This window comes from Diospyros lotus, chromosome 7 (assembly GCF_014633365.1).
Source record: "Diospyros lotus cultivar Yz01 chromosome 7, ASM1463336v1, whole genome shotgun sequence".
NCBI lineage: Eukaryota > Viridiplantae > Streptophyta > Magnoliopsida > Ericales > Ebenaceae > Diospyros > Diospyros lotus.
The window spans coordinates 30,434,854-30,453,912 of NC_068344.1; the positions used below are offsets into that span (position 1 = coordinate 30,434,854).

The 19,059-nt window shown below is 35.5% G+C and overlaps 2 protein-coding genes across 5 annotated transcripts; both read right to left on the minus strand.

The window, feature by feature from the left end:
• Window positions 1–868: 868 nt before the first annotated feature.
• LOC127805761 (uncharacterized) lies at window positions 869–4,163 on the minus strand. 4 transcript variants are annotated; one of them, XM_052342525.1, is made up of 6 exons: window positions 3,852–4,163; window positions 3,622–3,666; window positions 3,424–3,513; window positions 3,233–3,323; window positions 1,411–2,776; window positions 869–1,260 (listed from the first exon to the last, which is right to left on the minus strand). In XM_052342525.1, the coding sequence occupies exons 5-6, from the start codon at window positions 2,713–2,715 to the stop codon at window positions 1,237–1,239; spliced, it is 1,329 nt and encodes a 442-aa protein (XP_052198485.1). In that variant the 5' UTR covers window positions 2,716–2,776; window positions 3,233–3,323; window positions 3,424–3,513; window positions 3,622–3,666; window positions 3,852–4,163; the 3' UTR covers window positions 869–1,236. The 4 variants fall into 4 exon arrangements, with proteins under 4 accessions (XP_052198485.1, XP_052198486.1, XP_052198487.1 ...); XM_052342526.1 differs by having other exon boundaries at window positions 3,233–3,326; XM_052342527.1 differs by having other exon boundaries at window positions 3,622–3,703.
• A 1,763-nt stretch (window positions 4,164–5,926) lies between these two features.
• On the minus strand, window positions 5,927–18,851 carry LOC127806917 (uncharacterized). Its single transcript, XM_052344515.1, has 6 exons — window positions 18,641–18,851; window positions 18,424–18,548; window positions 17,870–17,966; window positions 17,471–17,580; window positions 16,529–16,603; window positions 5,927–6,252 (listed from the first exon to the last, which is right to left on the minus strand). The coding sequence occupies exons 1-6, from the start codon at window positions 18,708–18,710 to the stop codon at window positions 6,202–6,204; spliced, it is 528 nt and encodes a 175-aa protein (XP_052200475.1). The 5' UTR covers window positions 18,711–18,851; the 3' UTR covers window positions 5,927–6,201.
• Between the last annotated feature and the right edge of the window lie 208 nt (window positions 18,852–19,059).

A 19,059-nucleotide genomic window follows, 5' to 3' on the forward strand; every position in this document is an offset into this window, starting at 1 on the left:
ACAAAAAATCTTCATTTCCTATATTTTTGTAGTTTATTGCATTTGGTTGCATTCCGCCATGTTTTCCCTACATTTCAATTGACTATTATTTGGGTGTATATTTAAATTTAATGTTTATTTTATTTAATTCTGATGTTAAAATTATCAAAACAAGCACAGAAATACAATTATACTTCAATGATTTTCTCAATAAGAACAAGTGCATATGATATGCCTTTCAATAATATAAAATTTTAAATCATCCTTTGTATTTATTTAAATCTAACCTAATCTTTTTAGGTAAAAACAATATCACTAACATTTTTGTTTTTTTTTTGCTTTAAATAATATTTTTAGGTAAATATTATATATTTATATTAATCAAACATTATGGTTTATAACTTGGTTTCAATTCATTTCTAACATAAATTACCAACCAAAGCTATTTAATTATAAACTATAACCTTAAAATTTACTAAACAAATTATATTTAAAAAATTTTAAACAACACAAAACCAATCCAAATTAGCTTCTTACTTTTGACATGTGTTTGATACATAATTAATGAGTGTCTAAGTGAAAAGTGGTTTTTTTTAAATAAATTGTATGTGAATTTTATATGATTTCGATTTTTTATACCAAAACTCCTTATAATTTAAAAATACTTTTAGAGGTGGTTTAATTTTTTTTCTTAGACACTGCTTTAATTAAGTTATTACAGATAAATTTAATCAAATTAAAAACAAAAAAGAAAAAATAAGAACCTACAGCTTCAGCAATCTGCCACCTTCAGATACCTTCTTTACCTCCTCCTCCTGCTCTCTCTCTCTTTGTGAACATAAACTGTTTAGATTCGATTAACAAAAAAATGAAAGAAAGAAACTGTTCAAATTCGAGCAGGGTGGTGAATAAGATGCAGTCTGCTATTTAGTTGAAATCATTCAACTGAGAAACTCCATTTATGGACACCAAAAGCTCTAAATACAAAGAATCACATACAAGATTCAACGAAGACAGGCCTTCTGTTACTTTATGTACAGAAATATACAATCTCAAATTAAATCAAAAAACTCAATCTTGCATGGCTCTTTCCCATTGCCATTCCTAGTAGAGAACCAATATATCACACTAGGCACAATCATTTACAGACATACTTTCGCAGCTTTGATAAGTAGCAGCACGCTCACGGCAAATCACACGAAAGACAAGAATGATATACGGTTGTTTGAGTTAGTATGGGTTTTCTCAAAAGCTGGATCATAGCCAAAAATGTAGCATTGCCTGTCCACAATAATCGTAACATTGTTATTAATTACCTAAAGAAGTTCGAACTAATATGTAAATTTGCACCCGCTAGGATACAGAAAGATGTGGGGAATGGGGGCCTGAATGACGAATGCTAGAAGAAAAGGAAGTAGCCAAAAGACATACCTCGGTGAGAGAAACTAGGGGCAACTCATTCGATGGAGGGGACTTCTTAGTTTTCCAACTCCTTATCTCAGACTCTATCGAATTGAGTTGATGCTGTATCTCCTTCAACAATTTCAGTTCTTCACTGTTAGAAGTTCCTTGTCTGGCAGCACCACTCTCAACCTCCATTATCTCTGACCTCTTAAGCTGTTGAAACTTGGGGTGAGATTTGGCAATTCCAATTCCTGGATGAGCAAGAGCCAAATGGCAATCAACAGCAGCCCCTTCACTTGGTCCACCCAATGTGTTCTTGTCGGGGGAAGAAAAAATTTTCCTCACGCGTAGAGTTTCATCTTTCAAATATGATTTAACAGCCTCCTGAGGAAAAGAACCTGGCCTTCCAGGCCTTTCATTACCTTCCAAGGCCAATTTGCTCTTTTGCTTCATTTGTCCTCCAGAGCCCTTGTCATTTTCAGGAGCTTGTGGGACTTCAAATACATCATACACATTTGCAGAAGCAGACGGATCAGCAGTTGCTTCATTTTCTAGCAAGGTTTCAGCATGTTTAATTTGAGTAGATTTAGTACTTGGGGGACCTTTTGCTGGATCGAAGAACAAGTCTGTGTTGATCTCTGAAACTAATGAGGGAGACCTAGGCTTAACTCCTTTAATCTCCCTCACCCGTTCATCTAACTTTCTGATCTGTTCCCAATACGTATTAATGTCTGGAACGGCAGAATTGTCCAACTTTTTCTCGACAGAACTCTGAGGGTCAAGTTCATACTTCATATTTTCCTCCATTATCTTCGAAGACGCATCTGGGCTTGGAGTGAGTTCTTTTTCTAGAGCACCCTTCTTTTGATACGAGAATTTTAATTGAATAGGCGGCATAGAACGCCTTCTCTCTATCCGTTGAGTACTCGTATCTACAGCTAAGTTTTCATTTCTTAGCAGCAAATTCTCAGGAAATTTTGTTTCAAAAACACCTATATCATCACAGCCCAAGCTTAGTAGTTTGTACCGGTAAGCCTCAACTTGGTAATCCAAGGAAGCAACCTCCATTTCCCTCTGGTAGATGAGATCTTGAAAAATTTCTAGAGCTTCCTCTGCATGACACATCTTTTCTTCTGCCAATCTCTTGTATTGATTCGATTCCATCTTCAATACAGCCTTTTCTCCCTGCAATCGTAATATCATTGACAGAGCTTCACTAGCTGCTGAAGCCGAGGCTTCTCTTTCCATTTCCAACTCATTGTATAGCTTTTGCAGAAGTTGCTGCTGCGCGCAAAGTGCTTCTTTTAGATCCCTGATCTCACTTTCCGACATTCCCCAAAATAGTTCTACTTTCTGCAATTGGTCATCGGTTTGGCAGTGGAAGCAACCAAAGCTGGAAAGATAGAAACAAGAGTTACTGATACACACAAGAAGAAATATCATCCCCACTTCACATTTTCATGAAGATTCAAAATCCAAACCCAAAAAAAAATAATGTCTTCTAATAAAATCTTGAATGACACGCAGCAATTGGCCACAGTTAGACGTGATCTGCAAGCTATTTACTGATTATATGATGTGAAATGTGTTAATATTCGGGAGTCATATCACTAGGCAAAAGGCTAATTGTCCGAGCCGAGTGAAATTGAGTGGAGCTAGGGAAGGCTAAGCATATGGAGCTACAATCTGTATGCATCATACAGAGTTAGGAGTTCCATCGATTTAATTGTTGTTTTTGACCCTATTTTTCAGTTCAACAACAGCAACATATCAAGATTCCACTATATGGGTCAGAATTCTAGCTCACAAATATTCCTATTGATAAAGACTCTTATATGTCACATCAAACCTTTATTCTATGGGCTTGAGCATCTCGTTGAAACACGCAAATTCTCTGCATTCTTTCTCCTCCGAATTTTTGAGTTTCTTTGTATAATCATCTGCTTAACATGTTACAAACCCGTAATAAGATGATTTCAGTATATGATTGCCCACATCAAATTATCAATAGAGTCAAGATCTCCAGATTGAGAATCATACTTCTCCCTTCTTTACAGATCATGACATTTGAAATCTCTGAGAAGATCCAGCAGTTGAAAATCCAATATCAAAATTGAGAAAAACTAAAATCTGCAGTAAGAGAGAGATCAGTAATTTATGAACAGATTTTCATTCAATAACGTACAAAAATTAGACCTATAAACTCTGAAAAAAGCAGACTAGAATGTAGAACCTTACCTGAAAAGTTAGAGATGGAGCTAAACTGATCCAGACAACAAAACCCTATTGAACAATTTGTCCAAAAAGCAAGAATCAACCACTATCAGCCAAATATTTTCTGTTTCAGTGCACAAAAAATAACAAGAACCCTAGAAGGGAAGCAACTATGCTTTCTGCAAATGCTCAGACGAAGAACACCAACCAAACAAAGGAAAAGGAAAATGTAAAATGCCAAAATCAAATGATACCCGAATCATTTTCTCTTTTTCTCCAAGAGATAGCATAGCAACCCTTTTCTTTCTTTCTTTCTTTCTTTTTTTTTGTTTTCTTTTTTGTGGGCTTTCCTTAAGCAGTGCTAAAACGGACAAGAAATTAAATCTTGGACGAGGGTATGTCTCTGCAACGGTTTGTTGCTTTGTCTTTTGGCAAAAGGAAAGGAAGTTTGATCTGAAGAGAAGAAGGGAAAGAAGGTGACATTTGGGAGAAGACGCACCCACATTGGAAGGAGTTGATTTTGCCAGGAGCTTTCATTCACCTTTGACTTTTTTGAACTCTACACCTAAAACGATTGATATACATATATCTGTATATATAATGCAAATGGAATGTTATATAATGTATAGATATATAATTATAATTTTTTTATTAAATAAAAACTTGTAATCACTCTTTTTTTAATATACATTGACTAAGCTCATTATCTATGCAAGTCGCATTCATTAAAGTCAAATTCATTAAGTAAATTTATGTGTATGTGAGAGCACAATTGTGCACCTCGAGTGAACATCACCTCATTAGTTAATTTTGCGAGATCATCATCTTTCTCTTCTTATCTTTCTCTCATTTTTTTTTCTTTTTCAACAAGTTTCTCATCACCATCTCGTCTAGTCAATTATCTCTGTAATTTCCCTTATTACAAAAAATAAAAAAAAATGACTCTACACATGAAACAATAGATATATATATAAAGCAAATGGAATGTTATCTATATATAAATATATAATTATAATTTTCTTTATAAAATAAAAATTTGTAATCACTACTTTTTAATATACATTGACTAAGCCTACTATCTGTATATGTGTATATAATAATTTACAAGTCACATTCATTAAGTAAACTTATGTGTGTATGAAAGTGCAATTATGCATCCCGATGAACTTCATCTCGTTAGTTAATTTTGTGAGGTTGTCGTCTCTCTTTTCTCCTTTTTCTCTTATTTTTTTTTTCAACAAGTTTCTCATCACCACCTCACTTAGTCAACTACTACTACATTTTCCCTTATCGCAAAAAAAAAAAAAAAAAAACAACGAAAGAAGAGATAGCAACAAAGAGGGAGGATACAATAACAAGAGAAAAGCGACAAAAGTAAAAGAATGGGAGAGAGAGAAACAACTTGGGGGCCTCCCAATGATTTTTTTTACCCCCAAATTGATGGGGGCTAACATTCACCTCTATTAAAATGGATTCACAAAATCACACTCGTTGCTCTATATGAGTGTTATTATTTATTTGGATAAATTATTTTGAAATACATTTCTTAAACTTAAATTTTGAAATTAGTTTAGAAATATATTATTTAAATTACATTGAAGGGAGGCTAAATGGTAAATTCAAAACACATTTCCTCGCTTGGCGAAAATTTGTATTAGATAATTATCAATAAATTTTGTGAGGCCAAATTAAGAATTAAAGAGGATCTTTAAATTTTCGTGAGAATGACTTGATAAGATTATACTTTCTCGAAAGCATTAGGCATTAAGCAACCACGATCATCAAATGTGGGGCCTGATTAATAATTAAGGAGCCTCTTTAATTAACTTTAAATTTGAAAATGAAAGAGCCATTATGGCAGAAGACCCCAACGGCTAGACTTTTGGCCTGGATGGGCCAGCAAGCATGGGCCTTCCCAGCACCATCTCAATCTGATCATCACATCACGGGCAAGGCTGCCTACAATTTTCTAGACACGTATCTCATCTAATTCAATTTCAAACTGAAGATTTAGGTCTCTCTTTTTGGGGAGGAAAAGAGTTATTTTTATACTCTTATTTTACAAAGAAAAAGTTAAAGTAATTGTAAATAGTAACTTTTCACCTCTAAGATATTTATTTTATCGTTGCTATTAAAACTCACTCTCATAATATGTAGCCATAAGATGGTTGTTCTCAATTCTCAGGATTCCCTGCTTTGTAAAGGGGTAGTGGAAAATTGTAGTTGTACCTAAATTTACCCGTTACTTTTTGAAAAGTGCAACTCAAGCTCATGATCTTCTCTTTAGAAAGGAGCAATATGTATAAAAAGAAAATTTAGAACACAAAAATAGCATAAGAAGAAGCAGTATCAGTGTGATATGTAGCTATGAAATAAATGTCAGCCATCACTCCAATTCAACTGCGGAAGCTGTACATCACTAGCTAACAAGGGAACACTAGGTTAACTAGATGCCCTATGCCATAAGGATTTGCCCAATTGCAGGATGAAAACTACAAACACAACCAGGATCAAGTTTTGTAAACAGGCATCAATTCAGAAACAATACAGGTGCTCCGGAGCTTAGATATTGTAGAGATCATGACTCAAATCATTACCCTCATTTTAATCTACTGGGACCTCAACCTCCATCTCCAAACCAGAATTGCCCAAAATCTGCAAGATAACATGGATCATTTCTTAGACAATATTGAGCCAAACAAAACAAAAGATTGAAAAACATAAAAGGCGCCATGAAGTTCAAATGCCATTTAAAGAAAAGGTTGTCGCACATTCAACGGAGCATTCATGTTAGGAATTGATACAAATTATAACAATCTTGTCATAATTAATACAGCAAATTTAATGACAAGTGAAAAGACGACTAGTTCCCTTAGCAGCACATTGCAAGTGGTTAATCATATATTCTCTAGACAGTACTCGGAAGTCTTCTACCTGAAACGGTTTGATAATAGCTTGTGCCATGCATTGCAATCCTCAAAAATAAGGCTCAACTAGTAGGTACACACAAATAGGACTGAATGACATGATATTTTGTCGACCAATTATGCTACATGAATCACTAATGGATGATGTTGCAATAGCACAGAAAATCTCTTATCTAGCAATGACATAATAAAACAACAAAGTACAAGGATGAAGGGGCAGAAGTCTCACTTGTCAAGCTCAAAATAGAAATTTATGGGCCTATTCAGTTGCAGAGAACATTTTCCATTTTCCAACTTCAATTTTCTATTCAATGATTGAACCTCCCAATAGAAAATAGAAAACTCAATTTTCTAATTTTTCAATTTTATACTATATATACATCCTTTTTGATGTTTTCTAAATTTTCTGAGAAAGAATGCTATAGCTTTTTGAAACATAAAGTGTTAGAATATGTTTAGTAGTAAAAGTGGAGATGAAAGCTAAAAATGTTTTCTAAAACTAAACGGCACCTATACTTTTTGCATAGTTGGTTACTGGATGTAGCTAATCCATCTTTGAACCAATTGTTGAGCGTTGTAAACTTCTAACTAATGTCCATATAGGAAGATTATAGGTCTTCTCATAGTTACCCCTGCCCCACCCACCGGTATTGTTCTTCTAGATAAAATACTGCATGTTCATTCACGTGCATGTGTGTCCGTTTGAAGATCAAACAATATGAATATTACATGGAGTTTTTTGGGGGGCCCGGGGGAGGGGGGGGGTGGTTTGAGGAGATTATTGTCTATGTAAGCATAACAGAATGGAACTTTTATGGTTCTTTTTCATAAACCAAATGATCCACAGTGATTAGCCCTTACCTGCACCAGTTTATGAACTCTGCTTTCAAAGTTCAAAGAGAATCATATTTCCTTCACCCGATGGGAACATTCCCCGTCCAGCAGATATTTCCTAGCAGTCTAGTTCATCTTGGCTTTAGAAGTTTCTGTCACCACAGCAACAAGCTTGAAAAGCTTGCTCACTAACTACACTTCTAATCAGGGGCGGATCCAGGAATTTAGAGCACAGGGGCTGGAAATTAAAAAAATTAATGAAATAAATTTATATAATAATATTTAGTTGAGGGCAAAGCAATGTTTAGTTGGGGGGCTGGGCTGCCTGGTTTATATATATATATATATATAAAACCATCAGCCCATCCCCCCCTTCCTGCAACTAAACATTAATTTATATATATATATATATAGTAAAATTACTGTTCAGTTGGGGCTGGCACCGGCTGAAGCCCGTGCCAGTCACCCCCCCCCCCCCCCCCTACATCCGCCCCTGCTTCTAATTATTTCAGAAACAAGCAAAATATCCCAATAAATACTATTCTCTCCATTCTTGGAAACAGTTTTGAGATCCAGTACATGACAAAAGAATACAAAAGCCCGGCTCTTGAAGAGCTTAGCAAGATCATGCACATCAAGTAATCTCCATTAGAAGTACTATTTCCATGTGCATCAAAACTTTACAAAAAATTAAGAAACTAAAAGGTTATCATCAAAGATCTGTTCTTCCTTGGCTAGTTAACACTGTACCAACTTGTCACATCCACATTGGTTGGAAATGGAGTGCCACACTAGGGTAAATAACACCTAAAACAATTGCCAATGAACCTCAACCTTCTTTCACACAGAGTACATATATACTCAGCACAGCTTTTCGAAAATTCCAACATCTCATCACTTCCAACACATGCCAATGAACCTCAACCTTCTTTCACCTAAAAATGCCACATCTGGTCTTCCATTCTTCTGAACCTTAATCCACATCTATACATTTATCCACTACCTATGTTAATAACTGGTTTTCTTACATGTTAATAGAACAAATAGGAGAGAGTTTCTTTGCACTCGTGTAATATCAAAATTAGATGGATCACTAGATGTAAATCCTTTCTAGCTCCTCACTTCAAATAATGTATGAGATTTATAATGATTGTAAACATCCTTTCATGTGATTCACCTTAAGTGTTGTATTCTCTAGAGTTCAAGAAGGAATTCGTTCATTAACACCAAGGCATGTAAAACCAGATTACCTAGTGCATACTGAAGAGCTCTTGGATATATTACTTGGTCACAAGAGCCAAAGAATTAATTTTTAGCTAGAACTGTTGAGGAAGAAATCATGGTGGAAAGAGAATAAATCTGAAATAGGAGGAAGAAGATCAGGTTGAATAAAAGAAGATAAAGCTACAGCTGTTCTTAAGAATTAGGAGAAAAATTTGGAGAAAATTTCTCTCCTTATCTGATGTTGTATTTGTAATTTAAATTCCTAGATTTTAGAGATAGCTTTCTATATTTAAAAGGCAGCATGTAACATAGTTATATGTGTGAAATTGTAAGCATCGTTCACCCTTTTTACTTAGTGTTGTTCCTAAAGCCTCTAAGTTTGTTCATGGTATCAGACCCACAGGTCTGGTAAACTGCATACCTATTTTTCTCCACACAAACAGCTTCAAAATGGCTAGTTCCTCGCCAACCAGTGAAGCCTCAACTATTTTCCCTACAACCTCTCGATCTTTACTTCCAACTGCTAACCCTATTTCTCTATAACACCATACCCTTCAAATCACTCAACACAAACTCAATGGGACCAATTTTTGGGAGTGGTCTCAATCAGTCTTGTTGGTTATGAAAGGCAAAGGGAAAGTAGGACAGCTGTTAGGAACCAAACCTTTTGCATCTATCAGGGAGGCTTTTGCTGAAGTAAGCAGAGAAGAGAGTCGGAAGAAAGTAGTTAACAACCAAAGTGGTTCAACCCTTGTTGTTTCTAAACAAAGAGAAGCACCAACTCGTGGAGATTCTCAGAAAGAAAAACAATGGTGTGATTATTGCCACAAGCCCTACCACATCAGAGAAACCTGCTGGAAAATAGATGGGAGGCCAGCAAACTAGAAAGGGAAAGGTCAAAAGAAGCCACAAACAGCCTATGCAGTAGATGCTAAAAAAGGTAAAGTTACAAATTTTACCTAACTTCAGATCAGGAAGTGTTGCAACAGGTTTTGAACCAAACAAGAGTTACAAAACCATCAGATTCTGTGGAAATACCTAACCCAACAGCCTCTCTTGCTAAACAAGGTAATTTTCCTAAGTGTTATCTCTCTAAATTGTTGAATATGAATGATTGGATTGTGGATATCGAAGCCTTAGACCATATGACTAGATCCTTGCATGGATTGTTTAATTACAAACAGTGTGATAGAGTTATAAAGGTAACTATGGCATATGGTACCATCTCTTATGCTAAGGGAGAAGGCTCGGTATACCTAGCTGGTTTGTGTTTGAAATCTGTCCTATTTGTGCCTAAATTGAGATGCAATCTATTGTCAATCAGCAAGATTGCCAAAGACATGAATTGTAAAGTAATTTTCCATCTAATTTATTGTGTATTTCAAGACTTAATTTTGGGGAAGATGATTGGCAATGCTGAGGAAAAAGAAGGCCTATATTATGTGAAGGGGGTTGTTGGTACTCCTACTTTGTTTAATTTACATAACTCCTTTTTATCTTCTGCTGTCTCAGATTCTAACATCCAATTATGGCACAAACGATTAGGCCTCCAAGTTTTAGATACTTAAAGCTTTTGTATCCTCATTTGTTTATCAATAAAAGGGATGAGTCTTTCAATTGTGAGCAATGCATTCTTGTCAAACAAACAAAAACTTCACATCCTATTCATTCTTATCAACCAATTAAACCATTCTATCTAGTACATAGTGATGTATAGGGACCAACAAAAATATCAAATCTTACTAACATTCATTGGTTTGTCACCTTTATAGATGACCATACCAAGGTGTGTTGGGTATTTTTGTTGAAAGAAAAATCTGAAGTCTACAAAGTATTCAAAAAAATCCATCAAATGATTCTCAATGTTTTTCAAACCTCAATCCATATCCTTTGATCGAATAATGGAAGGGAATATTTTTCCACTGAATTTGAAGCCTATTTGAGTGAGAATGGCATTATTCATCAGAGTACATGTCCCTATAATCCTTAACAAAATAGAGTGGTCAAGAGGAAGAATAGGCATTTACTTGAATCAGCTAGAACCCTAATATTTACCAGCTCGGTTCCTACTTCCTACTGGGGAGAAGTCATTTTCACTGCTGCCTACCTCATCAATAGACTTCCCACTAGGGTTCTCAAATTTAAAACTCCATTGAGCACTCTCATTGCTTCCTATCCTCTTCTTACCCGAATGCTCAATTCATTGTCCCCAAAAGTATTTGGATGTACAACATTTGTTCATCACTATCACTCCAAATTAAATCCCAAGTCTTTGAAATATGTATTTGTTGGTCACTCTCCCACACAACAAGGCTACAAATGTTATTGCCCTAACACTAAGAAATTTTTTGTGTCTTGTGATGTCTCCTTTATTGAGAATCACTATTACTACTCTACCACATTTCTGCAGAGGGAGATTCCTAGTGCAGAGCAAGGTAGAGATGGCAGGGATGTTAGTATTTTTCTTTAGACAATTACAGTTACCTCTTCTACTCCTATTCCTAATTATGTAACTAATCAAATGGGAGAACAACAAATTCGAGCCCATCAAAATCCTCAGCCACAGCCACCACTTCAGGTGTACTCTAAAAGAAAGACTCTTGAACCAAAGCAAAGACATTCATTAACCCTGAAAGAAAATCCGATACCTAAAGAGGATGAAAGGGCAGGAATGGCAATGCCTGAAGCAGTGCCTATTGAGGAGGAGAACATAACATAGCATGCAAAGCCTGAATTATATGATTTGGATATTCCAATTGCTTGGAGAAAGGGGGTGAGATCATGCACTGTGTATCCTATTTCTAACCATTTGGTATATTCACGATTGTCTCCAAATTTCAGGGCATTCACTGCTAGGGTTGATAAAGTGCAAATCCCTAGGAATATCAATGAGGCATTACAAATACTAAGTTGGAAAATGGTTGTAATGGAGGAAATGGAAGGTCTGGAAAAAAAAATGGCACATGGGAAGTGGTAAGTTTTCCTAAAAACAAAAAGGTGGTAGGAAGTAAATGGGTACTTCCAGTAAAACACAAATTTGATGGCAATATTGAGAGATATAAGGCCAGGTTAGTGGCCCAAGGCTTCACTCAAACAGAGGGTATAGATTATGAAGAGATTTTTGCACCAATTTCAAAGCTTAATTCTATACGTGTATTATTATCACTTGCAGCTAATTTAGATTGGGAATTGCATCAGTTAGATATTAAAAATGCATTTTTCAATTGAAGCCTAGAAGAAGAGATATATATGAGAATTCCTCTCAATTTTGAAGAAAAAGGAAAGGTTTACAGATTAAAGAAGTCATTGCATGAGCTGAAACAATCCCTTAAGGCGCGGTTTAAAAGGTTTAGTACAACCTTAAACCAGCTAGGGTATCAATAGGGGCATTCTGATCATACTTTGTTCACTAAACATGTTGCTAATGGTCTGAAGACTATTTTACTAGTTTATGTGGATGATATTATTACTACAAGTGACAATCAGCAAAAAATAAAGGCACTAAAGGGTCGGTTGCAGTAAGCATTTGAAGTTAAAGACCTTGGACAACTAAGGTATTTTCTAGGAATGGACATAACAAGGAGTGAGGAGGGAATTTTCATTTCTTAAAGAAAGTACACATTGGATCTACTAAAGGAGACAGGTAAGCTTGGCTATAAGCCAGCCAACACACCCTTGGAATCCAACTAGAGAGTTAAGGAAGATGGGACAGAAAAAGCACTAGATAAAAGTAGATACCAAAGGTTAGTGGGAAGGCTGATTTATTTATCTCTTACACGACCTAATATTACATATGTAGTGAGTGTAGTGAGTTAATATATGCATTCACCCACAAGCAAACATCTTAATGATGCTTACCATATCCTAAGATACCTTAAAGAGACCCCTGGTAAGGGTATTTTATTCAGAAAGAATGAAGACCGAGGAATTCAAGGGTTTGTGAATGCTAATTGGGTAGGTTCCTTAGAAGACAATAAATCAACCTCTGAGTATTGCACTAAAGTATAGGGTAATTTTGTGACATGGAAGAACAAGAAACAAAGTGTAGTAGCTAGAAGTAGTGAGGCAGAATACCGAACTATAGCTTAAGGTATATGTGAAATAATATGGCTAGGGAAGTTTATGGAAGACTTTAAGGTACCTAACACTAAACCTACAAGGTTATATTGTGATAGCAAGTGCCATTTGTCATGGTAGTGAGGTGACAATAGGATCACACTCCTAATTTAGGTTGAATTAGGAAGATGTAATCGGTTTGCAGAAGAAAACAGAGAGAAGGAAGAGAGAGAGAGAGAGAGAGAGAGAACAAGAAGAATTTAGAAGAGAAAGGAGAGAAAGATAGTAGAGAGCAATTCAGAATTTGCTATTCATCAATGTTACCGTTCCAAGAGAGACTTGGAAGGTGATATACTCAGTAGGATAGTTGTTGCCACAGGTGATTCCCTCTTGTCCAACGGCTGTAACAATATATTTTGTCCTATTCTAGTCCCTTTACACGTGGCAATCCTTGGCTAACAAACTACTAACAACTATTTTAGAAATTACAGCAATAACTAGTAAATCCAAGCAGTAAAATAAGCTATGAATTACAACATGATAAAAAAAATTAAAATTAATGCTAATAGGAAGTGTTGTCATGACACCATCAGTCATAGTTGTTAAATCGAGAATCGAAATCCTTATTTTATGAATCGTGAATTGAGAATTGAATCTAATCGTAAGATTCGATACACATTCTCAATTTCAACTATAAATAATATATATCCATAGAAAATAAATAATGTGCCCACTATGATCAATTCTTTTAAATATAAATAGATAAATAAACTTCTAAATATATTTGCTAAGTTTAAAATTATACCAAAAGACAAAAGTATATTCATGTTGGCTTTAAATTCAAATTACACCAAACCAAACCACTTTCAAAATAACAAGTTAGAAAAAAAAAAAAAAAACCTACAATTATAAGGTTACTAATAAACTCCATTGTCCATAATCTTCACTAGTTATCAATCATCTTCATCTTCAAGTTCAAGAGCATCACCATCTTCATCATTTTCATCATCTTCTTTGTTTTCAAAGATAGCCAAATCGAACGAATATTTGATTAAAGTGCACATGCAGACGAAATCGCACAAATTGGACGAATTGAACGAATCGTGCTATTCATGCGATTCACGGTTGATTCATCCGATTCATAGTTGATTTTAAGGGATTTTCGATTCACCCTATAAATTCAACTCGATTTCTATATGAATCGAGCCGAATCGTACGATTCGAATCGTGAATCGTACGATTCTAAGGGATTTTAGATTCACCCTATAGATTTAACTTGATTTCTATATGAATCGAGTCGAATTGTACGATTCAAATTGTGAATCGTAAGATTCTAATAACAATGCCATCAGTATAGTAAACAATCTGATCCAACATGACCGAATGAGGCATGTGAGAATTGATAGACATTTCATCAAGTAAGAGATTGAAGATAGTGGTATCAATCTGGTGTATATTCCTACAGGTCTACAAGAAGTTGATATCCTCGCCAAGGCAATGAACAAACAAGGTTTTGAGCTTAATAGAGGCAAGCTGGGAATGAAAGATATTTATTCACCAGCTGGAGGGGGAGTGTTGAGGAAGAAATCAAGGTGGAAAGAGGATAAATCCGAAATAAAAGGAAAAAGATCAAGTTGAATAAAAGAAGATAAAGCTACAAATGTTCTTAAGAATTAAGAGAAGATAAAGCTACAGTTGTTCCTAAGAATTAGGAGAAGATAAAGCTGCAGTTGTTCCTAAGAATTAGGAGAAAATTTCTCTCATTATCAGATGTTGTATTTGTAATTTAAATTCCTAGATTTTAGAGACAACTTTCTATATTTAAAAGGCAGAATGTAACATAGTGTTGGATGAGATCAATTTATGTTAGAAGTATAAGTGGAGAAGGACTCTAGAAGCTGATAATATCTGCTGGAAACCAAGATTATCTTTAGATTATTTAAATTTATGTTTGTTAGTAGTAGATAATTGTTATAATCTTTTGTATTTTACATCTTCTTTATCTCCTAAGTTTTAGGAGATAGTCATCCCTATTTTTTAGGAGTAGAGTACCAAATCTTTTCCTACTTTCTAGGAAAGTGATATAGCAGCAGTTTGTATATATATTTTCTGCTACTCTCAGATTTAATTCAAGAAAGCTATTGGATTATTTTCAAAGTCTTGTTTCACATAGTTATATGTGTGAAATTGTAAGCACCGTTCACCCTTTTTACTTAGAGTGTGTTGTTCCTAAAGCCTCTAAGTTTGTTCAAGAACTTTTAGGTGGAATCAAGATGTTACAACTTACAAGTGGTATCAAAGCTGACCTAGAAGCACCATTATGTTGATATAGGCTAAATTTTGTTTGACATTGGCTTGAGTTATAATCATATTAAGATGAATTTCTAGCTTGGCAAAGCTTTAAGGAAAAATAAAAGGTGCCCCTAGTACATGAGGCCTCCTACCTTGCAAGAATCAGAGGAGAGTTGCTTTTGTACACAACCTTACCTTTACTTAACAAAGAGGCTATTCCATAACACCTATGACCTTCTAGTCACAAAGAAGCAACCTACTATTGATAGGCTCACCTTCTGTTCTAGTCTAAGAAAAATAACAAGCATAAAAGATGGAGAGTTCATCACAATTGAATCCTATATAAGTAGCCTACTAAAATGATCTTTGGATGACCAAAGCCAGTACACTCCTTGGGTCCTAATCTCACTTGTGTGCCCTTAGTCATTGGTTGGGGCAGTGCCAAGGGTTGACAATTTGCTCCTACATCAATTCCTTGAGCGACTGTCCCCTGCTTATGCCATGGGAGGTCATATTTTTTGACAATTTCTTTAGCCCCAAGTTTGGTGCTGGTGAGTGTCCTGGGGTCGACTGTGCCACAATAGACTTTGGATGGCCAAAACAAGGCACTCTTCTTGGGTCCCAACTCTAACTTGCTATTTCAAGCCAATGATCTCTATCAGGTGTTGGAGTTATTGGTTGCTTGATGATTCCATTTGGAAGTCTTCCTCTGGAGTTGTTTTTTTATTATATATAGTTGTTTTCTTTTCCTCCTTGGTTCAGAGGATTGTTTTAGTTGTTAGTTTGTTTTCTCGTTCTCATTGTGAGCTAGGGCATGCCCTGGTTATTGTTGTAGATGCTTTTGTGCTGGTTTGTTCAATATACTTCTTATTTACAGAAAAAAAAAAAAAATTAACTTCAGTTTGCTTTTTGGGTGAAGACTTTAATATTATATAGTCTAAGTGGTTATAATGTAGCACTCCCTAGTAAAAGTAGAGTGTATGACATTAAATATTATTAACACAGTTAATACAAAAGAAATGTTTTAGAAAAAGCCTGTTATGATGCTACATGTAACTTCTGCACAAGAGGATTTAATGTTGGATAAAATATGATAAAGATGTCACGTTCCTAGGGTTCAACCTAGGGTTTAGGAGATAATAGGAAGGAATTGGGGAGAGAGATCAGAAGAAATGGGAGGGAATTAGAGAAGAACAGAAACAGAGAGAGGGGGAATAGGCAGAACTGAGGAAGAGAGGGAAACTGAGAGAGAGTGAAAAATCAGATTTCATTCAATAATTGGTTGTTTTTTGAATCAGATATGATCAGCCTCATATACTGATCCAGTAGCTAGGTTTGGCACCAATAGGGCTGCCAATTATTCAAGTGAATACAGCTGGAGGTTGTTACAATACAACTAAAGAAATTCCACTATTATCTAATTACTACTATGCCCTTGGGTCATGACAAAAGAGAAATCAAAAGAAAATACCATGTGCTTTAAAAGAAAATAAGTGAAGGAAAAATAGAGAATACCAGTTCAAATTACATGTCATATTTGACCCTATAATTGTAATGAATAGTTGTCCAAAATTGCGCCAAATACTTATGCTTAATACCTTCACAAAATCAGATGGAACTAACAAAGAATCCTTTGTGTAGCCTGCTTCCTCAAGCACATGAAGAAGAACTTGCTGTACAAACACATAGACACAAGAATTAGAATATGTTGCAGCAGGTTCCATCTTGTGAATCATTTTTAAGTTGCATACAGCATGTTGTGTAGCCTTTGCAGCAAAGAGGACTGGTACATTTTTCAACTACCTTGGTCAAATTATACAGCATTCTGAAATGGCAAGATCTGAAAGGATAATGAATCTGTCTGACATGATTTCTTTCCATGCATTACAATACCACTCTCCACCCATGACTCCTCATATAACATGATAACAATTAAAATTCATCTTTTATTATTTAATTTATTTTAAAAAGGTGATTAGCCTTAATGTTTTACGGTTTTAGTTGAGAGGCTAGGAAAGCGGTTAAGCTAACTGAAGCAGCAATGGCACTTTATTATATGGAAGGAAAACACTGATAAGTAATGATGGAATTACTGTTACTGAAATCCCACTTTTCTGCATAATTGTCCAGCTCCATAGCTAAATAATGAAAAGAAAAGTTGTTTTTGAGGATGAATTCGTATATGGAGACATGAGATAAAGGTTCCCATTTGATTTTCCAGATGAATACAAGCAACACATGAAACAAATTTCCATCATAACTGTGGTCATAGGAAATTATTACATAAAACCATTGCTCAAATCTTGGATTGGAGGTTACTTTTTCTATAAGAGAATGATCTTGGGAAGAACTAGACCCCTAGCATTTACATTCCAGTATTCTTCTCTTCAATTTTATGAATTTTATGTGCCTAGGATAATTTCATTTTTTTACCAAATGGGCATAAGATGCCCATATGCAATCTTATTTTATTTTATATTTAAGATATTCCTCTGCATATGAAGGAAATGTAAACAAAATAATCAAGAAAGAGAACCAACCTCCCTTTGTCGTTCAGATATAAACTGTCCAGTCAAATCCCGTAAAACATCCAACATATCATTAAATGCGACCTTCCCATTGCCATCCGAATCATAAACCTTGAAGATGACTACAGAAAAATAGGTACCATTATGATATTCAGAAGTGGAAAGGCTAAGAGATAGAAGAGAATGAATCTTCTGCCTCAAAAAGGAACACAGTCCAGTCTCCATGATTGGAGTTTCTGGCAGTGCAGCTCCTCCACTTGGGCCCTGGATAAATCCAGTTTACTAAATTATGTGCTTTCACACACTCGCAAAGCCTCCTCCAATTTGAGAAGAAAATTTAGGAAAGAAAAGAACTATACTGGATGTTAGAATGTGAAGTCGAGAAAGCTATATAATAGGAAGAACCATTACATTCCACTTTTTGTTGGAAGCTTGCCCGAGAACTGAATGCAGACAAGAATGCTACAAATTCTTTAAAATTCAATCCATCCAGCATCCTCAACAATCTCTGGAATAGAGAAGGAAATATTATCAGCACCATGAATCACTCTTACCTGATAATTTCATCAACACATCTCTTCAAAATGCAACAGCTGTGAAATTACAAAAATGTAAGCTAAAATTTTTCCTGTAATCCAAATTCATAGTGAATTTTTTACCTTTTCCTTGATTTTAGTCTAATTCACAATAAGCATGGTTATACATTAGTCTTCTACCAAAGAGTAACCTATTTTCCATAACGGAGTAAGCTTGAAATATTTTCCATGATCATATGTTTATTGAAGTGGTGTTAGATTGTGCAAAGATTTCAAATTTGAAGCTCTGGCTTAAAGTTATGTGTCCTGAAAACAAGATTCGTTCAGAAAGTATGCCATACGCTTATCTCGTGTGTGTGTGTGTGTGTGTGTGTGTGTGTCTAGAGAGAGAGAGAGAGAGGGAGAGAGAGAGCTGAGTGACTTCAAGACCTGAGTGAGAGGATTGACGGCAAATTCAGGAACGGACAGGAACTCATCGCCAGATATGAAGCCGCAGCCATTCCGATCAAGCTGACAGAACCTCTTATACAGCGAGACAATCTCCTGCTGAGAAACTGCAGGAATCAAATCAAACCAAACCCATTACCTCAAATCAGCCTAAAAGCAAAAACCCAAAACCCTAAGAACATCGCCAACACGCTCGTACACGTATGATCGCAGTGCTCTTGAACCTCTTCGATGTCGTACTGAGTGAGCATCGAAGATGTATTGCCCATTGATCCCACCTCCAAACAGATGACGAGCACAAATCGAATGAGAACGCAGGCCGATTTCGGTCTTTTGATTTTGGTGAAGGTTTGGCGAATCGGTGGAGCAACTATTTGGGTGCGTCAACTGCCATGATGGGACAGAGACTCCTCAAATGCTGCCTAAGTTTGGGGCTATTTGAAGTTACGAGAAAGCCTAAGGGCTTCTCTGCAAAATCATTTGGGCTCCTTTTCACGGTAAATTGAGTTTAAACATTTTATCAAATAATTATAATTAAAATTTAATGTAATTTTATCAATTTATTAAACATTTTTATATAATTAAATTCGTTACACGAAAATTAATCTTGATGGGTAC